Below are 15,686 nucleotides of genomic sequence, written 5' to 3'. Positions count from 1 at the left end.
CAATCAGCCTCTGACGCTTTATCATAGATAAATACCACATTTGTGTTTTTACCTATTGTAGACTGATGTCCTAGCACCTCCCTGACACATACATAAAGCTGTTCTGTCCTGCAGAGACCAGTCTGACATGATGTCAGAAATAAGGTTCTGATTTCAGTCACACTGTCTGTGCAGAACTATTCAGTCAGCTGTGCTTCCCTCTTGCCAGACATTCAGTTTAACTCGATCAAGGAAAGAAAATGGCACAAATTAAAACAAACTGCGGTACATGACTGCATTAATCCATCTAATACAATTACACCACACACAGTCATTTTCAGACACTTACAGAAACACTATTTCTCAATCCCGTATTCAATACTGACGTCTCAGCTTTTAATAACTCAGCTCTGTTTTCTCCCATCATTTGTCTTGCCTTTTAAGGAGTGGTGGGCCTGCGACTGTTCCTGACTTGTCAGCTGTGATTTACCGCACTATTATAGGGCCCGGGAATAAAACACAGGCCTGATAACAAATGCATGGAAAATAAAAATCTGCAGGTGTTTGCACTAGTGGCTTTGTGTGCTTCTTCAGGCGAAAAATCAGACAGAGTTCCTCAGATCATTTCTCTTCTTCTTTGACGATGCCACCAATCTCTTTCTCTCTCCATCTCTCACAATGCCGTCTCTGTTTTCCACCTCAATCTTTCACGGTTTCTCTCTCTCCTCTCTTACGCTCTGTTCTCTCTTCAAAAGCTATGTGCATGCTTCATTGTATGATTAAGGGGAAGCAGCAGTCAAAAATAGACATAGACATCACAGAAAACCCACAGAGATAATACATATGCCAAAGGGGGAAAGAATAAAATGTTGTTGAGTATTCACTGTGTGTCATTGTATAAGTGCAATCTCTCTATTAAACTGCAAGGTAGAGTGGGGGCATGGGGGGTTCAACTCGATAAAGGTTTATAATAAGCTCTGAAAGTCCGGCTCAGTCCGAGTCCAGGAGCTGGAGAGATCAGCAGGCGGCCACCTGTCAATTCACACCTGTCAGTCAGCGCCCACACGGTATTAGCAAACCCTGAAATGTTAAAATCCTGCAGGAACCTTCAACATTGGCATCAGGAAAATGATTATAAGGCTCCAACTACCAGACTGAGACCTTAATGTCTCAGGAACGATATCTGCCATCTAGCTGCCATCAGTGCGTCTGCACGTGAAGACATTTCCGCACTGGCCTCAGCCTGCAGCCGCGGCAGCTGCCTCCTGGCCTGGACACTAGACCCTAACTATGGGCTGAGACTCACGGCTCTCACACCGACGTCACTGATGCCATACCCATGCATGCGAAAATACCTTCTCCAGCTGCTTTAAATTACAACGGATCAGCTGCTCCGCATGATGAAAGTATGAAAGTATGTATGATATGAAACATGACTAATAAAACCAACAGACAAACTGTCCAACCATCAGCCCACAGTCTGCAGGAATCGCACCCACAGGCTAACGGAGTCTGCTGTGACCCCAACCAGTCATCCGGAGCTGGTGCTCCAGCGTGGACGTGGATTTTCTAGAAGAAATAACCGAGTAAGAAAAATGATATCACACCAGCTCTTTGTGGAGTTCAGAAATTAGGAACATCTCCTCTAACCACATTCACTGACATAATCTAATCAAAGGCTCAGTTTGGCATCACTAAGTACATTTCCTAGTCAGAGTGCTTTTCATTTCATGACAATCAATACAGGCTTAAATCATCGGTGTCTTAGTTCCGCAGTGCTGCAGAGAGGTGCTTGCAAATCATCAAGGTGTTAAGAAATGTTGATGGGGAGGAAAATTACACTGAGGATTGGTTTGCCCACAATGCCATGTAAAATATTTTACAAATCTGAGGGGACCGGCATGAAAAAACAAAGATAATGTGTGTTGAAGAGTAAAGGACAGAACTGAGCTGGTTAGAGGGAGACACCTTCAAAGAGAGTGACCCTGAACTCATCCCTGTGATCTTGGACAGCACACGGCTTCCAAAGCTGATACCTGTCTGTGGACAGCTCAGCTGTCCCGGTCTTTTGGGGAAACACGTCCTGTCAGGGCTGTTTCTGGAGCGTTTGGTGCCGTAGGTTAAGGAGACCTGTAGGCACAGCTCCAACCTGCCACTACCAATGTACACACAAACATACTCCAAAGGTTTAACAATGATAAAAATCTAATCTAACGTAAAAATATGACGGTAAATTATGGAAAAACTGTTCAAATACATAAACTAATTAAAGTACTGAAGTATTACAGTGACACATTACACTGATTTTTGCTTCTCTTACCCATTTGTTTAATGTGTTTTAGCAACTGTCCCCAGGCATCCATTCACATATGTCTATCTCAAAGGCAGCGCAGCCTGTGAACACACTACGATAATGCTGTATGAAGATAACACACCCCTGTGTAACCTCCTGTGTGCAGAAAGGTAAAAGGCTCTATTGCAGTAAATTATCCAACACGTTTAACTGACTAAACTTTGTCAGCTTGGATATTGTGGTTAGTTAGCGAGTTAGCGAGCTCCATAAATTAGCCAGCATGCACACTGACCTCTTCCTTCGACCTGCTCATACTGCCTGTCTGTGCAAACCTTGGTTAAATATCTGATTCTGCTCTGTCCGTGTCTTGCCGTCCATCACTTCAGCACCGATGGACGCCTTAAGAGACCTATGTCTAAAAATGGCCCCACATCCTGTCACTGGTTCCCTTCCTGTTAATACACCACTGTTTTAATGGAGCCAGTGTGTTAGTTTACAGGAAAATAGATGGGACGTCTGGTTTAGTGACAGTGAATAAGTGTGGCTCATGGGGAAAGACATTAAAAAGGAAAGCTTTGTGTGTCGGGTGGCCCTTTATTGTTCACGGGGATGGAGCAGTGGGGACAATACAGAGTAAAAGACTTAAAAAACAACATCTGTCTTGTTGTAGAAGTGACAAAAAATCTTGGAGAAAAAACCCCGATGTTCCCGTAATGAGCCCACTGCATCCAGAGGCAATGCTCTAAAGCCACAGATCGATGGCGGAGGAGATGGGTCTGACAAGGTTGACTCAGTAAGGTTAAGACAATCGCAGCATTTTTCAATCTGCAGGCCAGAGCTCACTGATCTTTACAGCGAAACAGGGACTTGTGTGTGCCTTCACAGGTCTTTGTGACTTGAATCATTGTGTCTTGTGCTGTTTCTGCGTTTTTGCCATAGAACCCATCACGCTCGCTGATTTGCTGCCCTCTCAGGAATCATTCCCGGAGCGTGATCATAAAATAACACGACACAAGGCCTTTGTTTTCTCTCCTTTCTGCCATTTACAATTAACCAATCAAGTCTCTCGGTCTCAGAACGACTGTGCCACTAAATCCAGTCTGCTCGAGACACAGTTCTACCTGTTACCTGCAGGTGATTGGCTTTTGTCAGTCATCATGAGCAGACTGTGTGCTGCCTTAATGGGATATCAATCGATTTCATCTCAGGGCGTAACCCACATAGATGGAATCACTTTTGTTGACAGAGGCCTGTCACTTTTTGCTTTATGCTGTAACGTTGGATCCTTCGGCCTTTCGTCCAGAGCCATCACCAGCTCGATATTTTCACTTGGCCAGTGCTTTGGTTTGGTTTATACCTGCTCCGGCTAAACTGATGACATTCATTTATGATGACTTTCAGTTTGTGCTAATTACTACCAACTTGGTGACCCAGTCAGACGCAAGGTTAGTGACACCACAAGGCGACAGTCAGGCTGTCAGTGAATGTCTGCTGCATGAGTTTTTGCAGGGTGTCCCTTTGACAAGAAAGAGAGCTCTGATTGGCTGTTCCCAGCTCAGTGGATGAGTGTAGTCTTCATTATTTCACCCATTTAGTCCAGTGTCTCCTTATTTTTCTCCTCCTCCTCTTCCTTCCTTCTTCCCCAACCAAAGACCAAGTCCTGCCAACAGCAGCTTCTTCTCAGACATGTTCTGGATCAGAAGCAGCTACAAACCGTCGAGGTATTTCCTCTCACCGGGTGCAGAACGTAGTCTGCCTTCATCTCTGTTGGTTCTTTGCTGTCGTATTAGTGTGATGCTGCATATTAATGTGAGTGAAGTAAAATCAGTGAGTACCTTGGAGAGCCACTCCTTAAAAAAACAATTTAACACCTACTTGGAAATAAATGCCTGTAAACTTTGGAATTGAGGTGTTTTTAGAAAACCCACAAATCCTGAGATTACGTAAATTTTGAGCTTTGCACTAATTCGATCCATGGATGACTTAAGGCTTTAGTTGGAAATTATTTTAAAATCTTTTCACATTTGGACCCTTAGAACTTGAGCTTCTTCTAATTTGAGTCTGACCAATATTTTCATCCTCCCTCCTCCTCATTTGATCGTCAAGGTTGTCCTCTGTTGCTGAAAGGGTAAAGCAGCAGGACTTTGTCAACTGTATGTCTCTTACATAAGAGCGACACCTCACTGGTGCTCTTATGTAAGAAGCATCATCGACCAGGCCGAATGAATTTTCTCAGCCTCCCCCATCTCAGAGGTGCCTCACCCTGCAACAGGGAGAGAGAGGGGAGAGAGAGAGAGAGAGAGAGACCAGATCTTCATGTTTCCGTCCTGCTTAAAAAAACAAGTTCTTATCATGGAGGAACCAGACAGATGGCACTGACAACTGGCAGACAGACACACAGACTGACAGAAGACAAAATGAAGAAAGGCAAGAAAGGAAGGAAGAAAGGCAGGGAGGGAGACAGTTAGGCAGGCAGAGTGAATGCCAGGGGTATGGGTCTCAGTGATAAAAACCCACTGGACATTGCTACTTGGATGGGTAGGAGTTTTCCTCTCTCTCTCTCTGTCCCTTCCCTCCATTTCTCCTCATTTCTCGCTCGCTCTGCCTCCTCTAAGCCTCTGTAGCTAAACGCTAGCTTGTGCAAACCATCTGGGAGAGAGGGGATTGTTCTTGCAGAGGGACCTACGGTGCCAGCTTCCTACCCCGACTGATCTGGGAGCTTTGGACACAATAAACAGAATGGATGAATGTTTTTCATTGTACTGTATCTCACAGGAGGAGCCAGGGATAGTGTGCTGTTTAAGAGCTGGACTGGTACAAGAGGAAAAACTGAGAGATTGGATGCAGTGTAATATGATGCACTTAAAATTATTTCCCAAGCTAAAATATAGAACAAAATGACAATCAACACAAATGTACTCGCTCATATTATGAGACTAATATATCACCAACTGTGTTGTTGTGCCACAGATCAGTGCTTTCTAATATCTGGTGTTTTGTATCTTTCACATTTTCTGCCAAACACATGCACATTGCATTGATTTAAACTGAGGTGGTTTGACTGGATAGTCCACTGACTGCGTCAATACCCAGGGAGTCCTGGCTACAAACAGTACATCTAAAAAATGCTTAAAAAGACAAATCGGTCAGTGCAGTCTGCGGATCCAATGAAGTGCGGTCCAGATTCAGTTTACCTTTGATAACCTGTAGACTAGTTTGTTCCCTCACAGTGCTGTTCAGCTGGTTTCACACAGGCGCCTGATTTTGGCTGAGGCAGAGCCTTTGCTGTCTCCCACCACTGACCACCTGAACAGCTCTGTCAGGTGTGGGGGCGAGGCAACGTGAGCTCCGATTTAAATACCACTGATCCTGTTTGTTATGCTGTCAGTTCCAGCAGTCCGCAGAGTCTGTCAGAGTCTGGCTCCACGCTCTAACCCTGTTCAGTTACTGTGCTGTCGACGACTGATCACTGCACTCAAACAGCAGCTACTTCTCTGTGACCTTGGTCTGATGCAGCTTCCACTGTACACAATGAACCGGCGTTAAATATGTAAACGACTCGACCCACACATAAATTAACTCATTGCTAATTGTCAAGTGGTTTTCTCTACTTCTCAGTTAAACAAGATAAATGCGTCAGAGCATTAAGCAAAGCCAGAAATTCTGAGACTTAAAAAATAAAATAAATAGAGTGGGAGTATGAAAATGTGGGTATATCAGAGTGTAAAGTGCAAGTCTACTGAATTATTGCAATAAAAAACAGTGAAATTCAATATATGGCTTTATTAGTGTAGAATAATTATATATTCAAGGTTATAAACAGTCCCTAGGTGCCTGTACAGCGGACTGCAGTGCATGTGAAACATGAGCTAATGCAATTTGTTCATAATTGAAATGAACCATCGTGGAAACCATGTTTAAGTTTTGGAGGGATATCATTACAAGGCTACATCGAAATAACACCTGAATTCTGCCGCTGACTGATAAAGCCATAGGTGTGTTGTCACTGCCTGATACCAGAGCTGCACACCTGAAATCTCATTTTGACAGGAGATTGTGCCTGCTGGGGATGAGCATGTATCATTTTTTGGAGATAGGGTGTTTTCAGAGGGATGTGGAGATGTGAATGAGGTGATGAGCTTCACGGAGGAGAGGTCTTTAAATTTTCACTCATCCCTCTCTCACTGATGCTGCGATGGACTAATCCATGGAGTGAGGCTGCACTCTGCTGTCTACATCTGTAATGACACATGTACATCTGTAGAGACCAGCAGCAGCTATTGCTTTTAAAGCAGTATTGGTATAAATGAGAAAGAGTAAATCGTACTAACGTATGTTTACATTTCTGGAAACTATAAATGCCCACAGTTTTTAAAATTAAGTTATGAGCCTCTGCCAAACAACCGAGATCTTCATTTTACATAAAAGTCCATTAAAGTGAAATAAATATGGGGAACTTAATAATATTAAAATACATATTATAATATAACATGACGTGCAATATGTATAGAATTATATAAAACCTGCCCATCTGTTCAACAGCAAAGCGTTTTTTGGGCTACCAGATGCTGTTTTTGTGATTTTCTATGCACAATTACTGAGCTATGTTTCCCAGAATTAGCAGCATCTGGACTTTTCTCTGTTTACAGTAGTAACTGAATGTGCACAGAAACAGTGTAAAGGCCCATTGACATGATTGTATACAGTGGAATAATATTAGCTGAATATTATCATGAACAAGTTTATAATAGAAAGCTTTGAATTTTATGATAACAATCCATTTAATTATCAACAAAATGAAAAGTAAACATACTTCGCTACAAATGTAGGCTAACTAAAGAGAGTTGTAAACATTAAAAACACATTACTTGATCTTGCAAATTTAGTATTTGATGTAATCATGTAATTATTCCCTCAGGTTTAACCCAAGGATAGAATTTTTATCAAAATTATATCATGGCAGCCACATTCATCCTAAATTATAAAAATATTAATTTAAGGTAACGAGTTTTGAACTTAACCAAGCATCTCTGGAATTTGTAATAGACCAAACAACTGAAAATTTGTTTTATTCTAATCGTCCTGATTTATGCACATACATGCAGCTTCCCTGTACCAACATGGCGGCTGTAACGGCAGCTCCTGGTTCTGCTGGCCCTTTAAGAGGCTCACTGTCGCCATGGCTACAGTCACTTTGCTATCGTTAGCATGTTAGCGTGTTAGCCTCTGCGCCGGGAAGGTTTGTGTTACTGTCCTTCCAGTCCTGGACTTTCACCGACTGTGACTCCTCTCTGACGGTCTGAGGCAAGTCCCGAATCAGCACCGAGCCCGTCTGGGCTTATTACAGCCGAATATCGCCAGTAATGTTAACGTTTAGCTTAGCTCAGTGCTACCGCCCGTTCCTGCACCGTTAGCTTGCATGCTAACTCGCTGCTAACTTTGCAGCATCACGCTTTAAAGTTAGCTAAAGGTTAGCTAAAGGTTAGTTAAAGGTTGGTTAAGGGTTGGTTAAGGGTTGGTTAAAGACCGTGGATGCAGCTGGAGGCTCAGAGCTCCTGTTGCTGCGGTTTGACCCGGTCGCTGTCCGTGGTCCTGGCCGACTGGAGCAGGTTAATTACGGGAAACAGACATGGACCTGAAGGCTCAGCATCAGTTTCATGTTCAGGCTTGTTTGCATCTAATTCTGACAGTTACCGATACAATCTACCAGCAGCTGGTTGTTTTGTTTGTCTTCCATCGATAAACTAATCGAATAATCTGCACCGGATCAGTGCAAATGTAAATATTTCTCACGTTAACAGCTGAACAGCAGATGACACTGATTAGCTGCAGACTAGTCCTTTAAAGTGAGCTCAGTGAAACAGGAGCATTATTTTAGTTGTACCTGTGGTCCCTGTGCTTCTTTTAGGAGCAGACACGTCACTGTCTGTTTGTTGTGCTTTACACAGTGACGTCTCTTTTATTGTTAGTATTTTGTTTATTCTTCAATAATCAGAAACAATGACGTGAATTATTGACCATTTCTCTACAAGGAGTTTCCATATGTTCAGGTTTCTAATGTATTTCTTTTACTTATTTGTATGCGTGTGAGTAGTTGGTCGTTCAGATGAGTGTTTGTAGGATGGATTTCTTATTGGACTGATTATTAATTGTGCTCAGTGGAATTGAAAATATTGATAAAGTTATTATTAGCAAACAGATTTTCTGAAGGATCAGAACTTTTCTATCTATAAAAGCATCAGAGGCAGCTGCAGCAAGTCTTTAATTTGACCATAATAAACATAATGTTAGTCTATTTAAAATAAGCTCTTTGCTTTAAATCAAGCGTGTATCTCTACTGGTTTCCAGAAGATGAGCAGGAGCGCCGATGGCATCACACCTGTGACCTGCACAGTCAAACCTCCGGTGTACCTGCACATCGGAGACGCCAAAACAGACACAGCTCACTCTGGGGTTTGTGTCGTCGACGTCGCCCTGCCCTTTGGAAAGCCTGTTAATGTAAGGGACCACTACAACAACGCACTGACCATTGTTAGCAAACGGACTGCAGGCAGCTCCATCTACTGGCACATGCTCTGCATCGCACATGCAAAATCAGCAGCTTTACCATTTTGTTAAGGACAAGTTTTGTTTTAGCATATTGATTAGCATGCATATATATTTATTAAAACCTTTCAATCTTTGATCTCGTTAAATCTGTAGCTGCCGAGATCAAACTGGACAAGCAGCTGTATGTGCTTCGTGTGCTCATATTCTCTTAAAATGTAAAAGTCCCAATTAGTTTGTGTGCACTGACCATGCGACATATAGTACTACACTACTGTAGTATTAGAAGTACAGAGTCCCACTGCAGGAGGATGCACAGCACAGCACTAAAGAAATGTGTGTAATCTCCTCACAGCTTGATTTCAACATGCAGTTAGAATAAATTCGTACCATTTTCCCTCAACCTTAATTTTATTCATCATCTGTGTTTTTCGGTTGCTCCCAGCAGCACAGTCTAATTAAGCAGAAAACACACACACACACACACGCATAGAAAACATTTGTTTAAATATAGAGTCCTCAAACATTTTGGGCACTGACCTACTTTTTAGCATTTAGTCCTAATTAACAAGCTTTTGAATGCAGAGTGACTCCTCATTAGCTCAAAGCTTTAAGCTTCAAAAGCATCTGCCTGGAGAAATGTGAGCATGAAGGAAGGGCCTCCACCCAGAGCTCTGATGGTTCTGTCTTTGGGGTTAAATGTTAATGCTTTAGCAGACTCTGTGCTTCTTAAACAGAGGGAGAAGAGCCACTAAGCACCAGGGCCATGTTTCTCCTGGGCACTAATATGTTTTAACACATTAGATTTATTGACATCTTTGTTAAATCATCTGATTTTAATGTCTTTTACATCTTAGATTAGTGGCCAACATTTGTAATGAATGATAAATTAATCAGAATGTATTTGTCTGCCCACATGCTGTATATCAGATAATGTCTTTAACAGAATAATGGTGCATGGGGACTGGAGTTATTTCTGCGCCCAGCGTGGTCTTTTTTAAACCGGGCTTTCTGTGCATGTCTCAGATTGAGGAAATCACCTTTAAAAACTACTACACCGCCAATGTGACGGTGCGACTGTTAAAGAGGAACCCTGGGCAGGAGGCCCCGGCTAAGTGGTGCACAGCTCTGAGAGACCTGCCTCTGATGGACAACCCCCACACCGAGGGAGGCTCCCAGGACTACTGCTCCATTCACAGGACACAGGTAAATGGTCTTTACACTATTTGTCCTTTCACTCTATCACACACCATCGCTCACATGCTCATACACCAATGGAACAGTGAACGGGGGCATGGGGACTAATGAAGCCAAGGATCGAACCACCAACCCTTTGGTTCATGATTGAACCTGGTCGACCTCCTGAGCCACAGCTGCCCCATTCAGGCTGGAGTGTGTGTGTGTGTGTGTGTGTGTGTGTGTGTGTGTGTGTGTGTGTGTGTGTGTGTGTGTGTGTGTGTACTGCTGTGTCTATGTGTGGTGAGACTACACCTGTTGGGCCTGAGAAGCAGATACGTGATGAGTGTTGTGTCCTGAACTGCTGCTGCACTCCTGACTGTGAGGCTGCTAGTTTGAATCCTCCATTTAATTTAAAGGGCACATTACAGTGAGTTTTCCTCCTTACATCATTTTGGTATCTATACCTGCTTATTCCTTTTTAGGGTCCCAGGGATCAGCTGGAGCCTATCCCAGCTCTCTTTGGGCGAGAGGCAGGGGTCCACCCTGGACAGGTCACCAGTCCATCACAGGGCGGTATACAACTCATTTTGTAAAACGTTAGAGTTGGTCCTGCTGTTATCAGGTGTTCCTCTGTGAACAATAAATTAAAATGTGAGGTCATTTGACGTGAGTGTTGGTAGTTGGAATATTGATAAACACAGACAATTTCCCATTTCTTGTTTATTCCTTGTTTATGCTCTGTGCAGACAGAGCCCGAGGGTGAATACTGATTGAGTATTTGTTGACTTCAGCTGCTGCTCTGAGCCCAACATAGTTTAAGGAGTAATCCTGACAGCGTAATGGATGTTTATTCACTTTTTAGGGGTTATTGTTTGTCATATTTGGTTTGGGATTTTGAATGTTTTTGTACAGTATTACTGCAGCAATTCTCCACATGGATCGTTGAATCTCACTAGCGCTGGAAAAATGGTCCTGTGATTTTTGTAAAAACACAAAACATCCTTCCTTCCTTCCCTCTTTTTCCCCATTAAGGCTGTGCTGTTTCAACAGGAATCAACTTGGAAGGTCAGTTTTTATTAATTTTAAATGAGCCCTTCTCTTGTCGTTGTGGATTGTATAGATGCAGGTGGAGCCGGATTATGTGGCGTCTGTGCGACTGATCCTGAGACAGCCGTCCTCTGCCTGGCTAACCTTCAGCCTCGAAGAGATCAAAATATACCCACAGATGGAGCCGGTTCGTACGCTTTTTTTGGTTTGACAGAAAATGTATTCCTAATTTTGACATTAAAGTAAAGTTACATTAGTCACAAACTCAGTGATACAAAGTAGAGTAATATATTGAGTGTGGTCTAAATGCTGTTTGGGGTGTTTCTGATTTGTATTTTAGCCATGTCAGTCTGCAGGTAATGCACAGACTGTATCTAATCACAGTGGCTGTTTTACATATGTACTAAAGCATCAGCCAGACTTCGCCCTGTCACTAGTGCTGTTGGTACCACCTGAGTGAAAACATCGCATCTGTTGTCTTTATCAGAGGTTTTCTGTCCAACAAACAGGTGGGGACAAGGTGGAATCAAACACATCTCATTAACACACCTGTGTCCACCTGCTGAGTCTCAGCGTTCCCTCAGTTTGAGCTCTGGGTTTGTAGTATGTATGTAGTTTGTAGTAGCCAGAAGTTGTAATATCTGATGGGAGTATATGGACAGAGAAGGCTACTACTCCATGCAGATCTTAATGTGATGGTATCAGTTTTTACTCTTTGTCAAACAACGAGAAGGTCCCAATGAAAATGTGAAGCTCATCCTCTCTGTCCTGGGGTCAAACCTCTGGGGTCACTGGGATGTTTTACATGCTTGACTCTTACACTGTTGTTCCTGACACCACCACCAGATGGAGCCACAGTCAAGACTAATCAAGCTCAATGAATTTTCTCAGCACGGTGGCGGCAAAATTGAACTTTACTGCACGACTGAAATGGCATTGGCTTTTCTTGCTCCCAGGACCCAGAGAAGGAGGTTTCTGATTGGCTGTCTGACCTGACCCTGGTTGACCAACACCCCGATCTGGAGGTTGGACTTGTTGTTTTGTGTGTGCATGTCAGCAGTTTGCCCTCTGCTTCAATGTGCTGGAGATTTTACTGTCATTTTTATACTCAAATTATTTAAATTACTTTTTTAGCCAAGTAATAAAGAAACGATTAATTTTTCTACAGTTACGTTTGTTGGAGTGTGCAGAATCTACACCTGGTGAAAACCAGATGTCTCCACATTAAAATTTCATGAGTCTTTCTAATTAAATTAATTATTAAGAGTCTGATTTATAATAATGATTATTAATTCTTGTCCATTAATGAATAAACCATTAAAGACCCATGGGATTATTATCTTTAAGCAGATGACAATTACAGACATTATAACTGTTATAATTGATTGTTATTAATATTATAACAGTTATAACAGTCAGGTTAGAATTCTGACCTCAGCATTTCTAAAATCCTGGCTACAGCCCTGTGTGTGCTGGGTTTTGTGCAGGACACTGTGGCGTCCTCTGCCTGATGTCTGTTTGTCCTGCATGTCTGCCAGGGCCTCCCCGACCCCCACACTGTATCATCCAGTATCCAGCAAATGTGGGCTCTGACGGAGGTGATGCAAGCCAGCCAGACTGCAGCGTCTATCGGCCGGTTTGATGTGAGTTGACTGCTTCCTGCATTTTTTACTGATGAGCTAAAAACTTAGAAGTAGTTGTTCTCCCTCCGATTGGTGATTGACAGGGCCTGATTAATTGGTGAATCATCAATGAATAGTTCCTGAATAACAGCGGGGCCTGGGAGATCCTGTAGTAATGAATGAGCAGCTAATGGTTATTTATTTATTTTGTGAAGACCAGAGATCAAAGGGAAAAATCCTGTTTCTCTGCTCTTTGTTGCCACCTACAGGTGGATGGATGCTATGACATCAACTTGCTGTCCCTGACCTAACATGCTCATTGTGCTGAAGCTCGCTCCATGGAAGCCTGGAAGACCACGGTTCAGTAATGAATAACTAACTCTGGTTAATCAGAGAAGTACCATACATTTCCTGTGACATGCTTTTTACATTTTCTGGTGATTAACTTCTCAAACATCAACATATACCCCAGCTTGTACTGAGCTCTGGTTCTGTAGAAACTGGACCAGTCTACATAATCTTACACTAACCCACTGAACCCTGTAGCTAGTTGACGTGGGTCCAGCATGACAGCAGGAGGTTTGTACTGAGTCCTGCTCGCTGTAAACACACAGTGAATCATAAACTCGACTCTGAATGTACAAAAACATCAGTAGAATAGAAACGAGTCCTGCATGTGGTGTATATATGTGGACTGTGAGGTGGTCCAGCTTTGTGAGCACCAGCAACAATTAAAGACTCTGACAGGACGTTTTGGTCTTTGGCTGTTGAGGGTTTGACTTTTTGGGGTTGAGGTCTGGTTTGATGAGCAGCTAATGTGAACCTTTCAGGATAGAGGGTTAAGATGAGGCTTAGGGACTAATCCTAATCTCTCTCAGTGCAGGTCCTTCCAAGTATTCAAGCACAAATGTGTGTTTGAACGGCAGCTCGGTTCTTCTCCAACATGTTTTATGGGCCTGTTTATCATGGTCTGGCTGCCACACACCAATAAAACTGGTATTCTGTGTAGTGGCTGACCAAGCAGTTATCAAACAATATTAACTGGGGCATTCATCAGGGAATATTGTACATCGACTCTATTTAGCAGCTGCTACTGGAAAAAACCTCTCCCAGGGGTGCTGTTTAAAATACACCAGCCAGTGTTCTTATTTCTCTTAACATGCAGAACAGCGGTGTTGATTCTCAAGAGGTTTCCTACAGAGAGAAGGAAAGTGTTCTTTCTTCTTGTACTTTGTAAAGAACCTCCGAGTCTCTGCTCATATTGTACACATTTATAGTACGTACATGGTAGTTTGCAAATAGTGTTTAAAACACATACTGTTACTGATATTTTCAGTATAAATATGATACACCAGTTAACATTTCCTCATTATGCTCAAAGAAAACTATCTGGTGCTTTAGATGAGGAGCTCAATGTTTCTCCACTGGTTTATTAAGAGTTTTCCTTTCACGTGTCCTCTGCCTGTAAATCTATAGCATCTCTCTGTATTTTCAAGTGTTTCTACCATTTTATTTCCTCCCATGAGTTTTTCCTCGTTGCCGTTATGTTCCTGTAAACTCCGCTGTCACTGTGGCACAGGGCTGCACAAACAAACCTCTCCCTGACCGGCCTTCAGTCTGCTGCAAATGGAGGGAAAGTCTGAGAAAAGCAAATGAGAGGAAAGAAGCTGGAGACGAAAGAAATTGAGGCTACAAATTGAGAACAGACAGCAGAGAGACTGTCTGCACCTCCTCCACAACACACAAATACAAATCAGCAACAACAAAACTGTGCGTAGCACAAAATTGCAGAGCCAGCTGCCTACTGAAGTGCACTTGACATTTAAATTCATACAACCGGCCCCTCGTCTTGCACCCTGCATATAGATGCATTCTGGAGCACGGAAAATATTTGTAAAGGAATGAGGCCGGTGTGAATCAAGGGGATGGGAAGGCTGTGTTTATGCATAAGGGAGAAAAGACAATTAAAGAGAGACAGATCTGTACCTGTGGCAGGGGAAGCTGTTTGTTTTTCTCTAATAGTGCACACAAATCTCCTTCAACCAGAGCTGACGCAGCTCTCAACCCTGAAAACCATCTTCTCTTCTTCCTCCTCCCCCTGACCTTATCAGCCAGGTGTAGTGCAGGTATGCGATTAAACAGCAGTGAAGGCTGAGGTGCCTTCCCCTCTGACCAGAGTGCTGCTACTGTTTATTCACATTGTGCATATTTGTATGTTTATTATCTGGAGCATGTCTTTTACTTTGCTCTGGCTTTTTACATCCAGCAGCTGAACAGTTGCTTTCATTAGCCTCCTTATTGTCAACTCATGGTCTCAGTCGCTCCAGCAGCCACTGAGACCCCTTTAAGCTCAGGCAACTTTAACCGACTCCAAAATCATAGTGGTGGTTATGGTTAAAAAAATGAGCCAGTGACTGTTGGAGGGAAAAGGCACCTGAATCACTGTGTCACTTTGCAGACAAAACTGTCCACTCCCCTGAATGTTCTGTTCCTGTCTTTATAGGCATTGAGCACAGAACAGACAGAACCGACCTGTCAAGACTGGATAGATACCATGGAGCTGCTAGGGTGGCTGTAGACTCAGACTCTAGCTAAAACTCTTTGGTAAACACACATTTGCAGAGTGGCGAGATTACGGCAAAGGACATTTTCTGTGTTAGTGGCCCAAATCCTTGAGCTCCATCTTCCCGTACTGACATTGCAGTAATCCTAAATGGACTTGGACTGAAGAAACCTGGAGAGAGTTTGGAACATTAGCTAATAAAATCCCCAACTGCAGTATTTCTGTTGGTGTCACTCCAGTCCACAGCCTACTCAGAATGTTTTATTAATACAAACAACATTTCATCTGGTTAGACAAGAGTGTACATTGCCCTGAATAAGGGAAATAAATCTTTAAAAAGATCCTATTGGACTGGAATTGTGTCTTTTGTTGGGTTGTTAAACTTTGCTCCCTGTGCTGTGCCTCTATAACCTCCACTCATTAATTTCACTCACAAGCCTTCACTCATCTCCTATCC

General features: G+C 42.9%; 1 protein-coding gene across 1 annotated transcript; it reads left to right on the top strand.

Moving 5' to 3' along the window:
- The first annotated feature begins 7,454 nt into the window (after nucleotides 1-7,454).
- nicn1 (nicolin 1) lies at nucleotides 7,455-13,774 on the top strand. Its single transcript, XM_026307424.1, has 7 exons — nucleotides 7,455-7,576; nucleotides 8,621-8,770; nucleotides 9,845-10,024; nucleotides 11,118-11,231; nucleotides 12,001-12,069; nucleotides 12,583-12,687; nucleotides 12,936-13,774. Exons 2-7 carry the CDS (start codon nucleotides 8,624-8,626, stop codon nucleotides 12,975-12,977), a joined length of 657 nt encoding a protein of 218 aa, XP_026163209.1. The 5' UTR covers nucleotides 7,455-7,576; nucleotides 8,621-8,623; the 3' UTR covers nucleotides 12,978-13,774.
- The last annotated feature ends 1,912 nt before the right edge of the window (nucleotides 13,775-15,686 follow it).

Source organism: Mastacembelus armatus, chromosome 5 (genome assembly GCF_900324485.2).
Source record: "Mastacembelus armatus chromosome 5, fMasArm1.2, whole genome shotgun sequence".
NCBI lineage: Eukaryota > Metazoa > Chordata > Actinopteri > Synbranchiformes > Mastacembelidae > Mastacembelus > Mastacembelus armatus.
This window is presented reverse-complemented; position numbering and strand designations above follow the sequence as displayed.

What these genes read in the sequence shown, in the direction of transcription:
- nicn1 (XM_026307424.1), top strand. Translation starts at nt 8,624, where the DNA reads ATGAGCAGGAGCGCCGATGGCATCACACCTGTGACCTGCACAGTCAAA. An exon ending in GCTCCATTCACAGGACACAG is followed by an intron (nt 10,025 to 11,117) that starts GTAAATGGTCTT and finishes TGGATTGTATAG; the next exon opens with ATGCAGGTGGAGCCGGATTA. An exon ending in TATACCCACAGATGGAGCCG is followed by an intron (nt 11,232 to 12,000) that starts GTTCGTACGCTT and finishes TCTTGCTCCCAG; the next exon opens with GACCCAGAGAAGGAGGTTTC.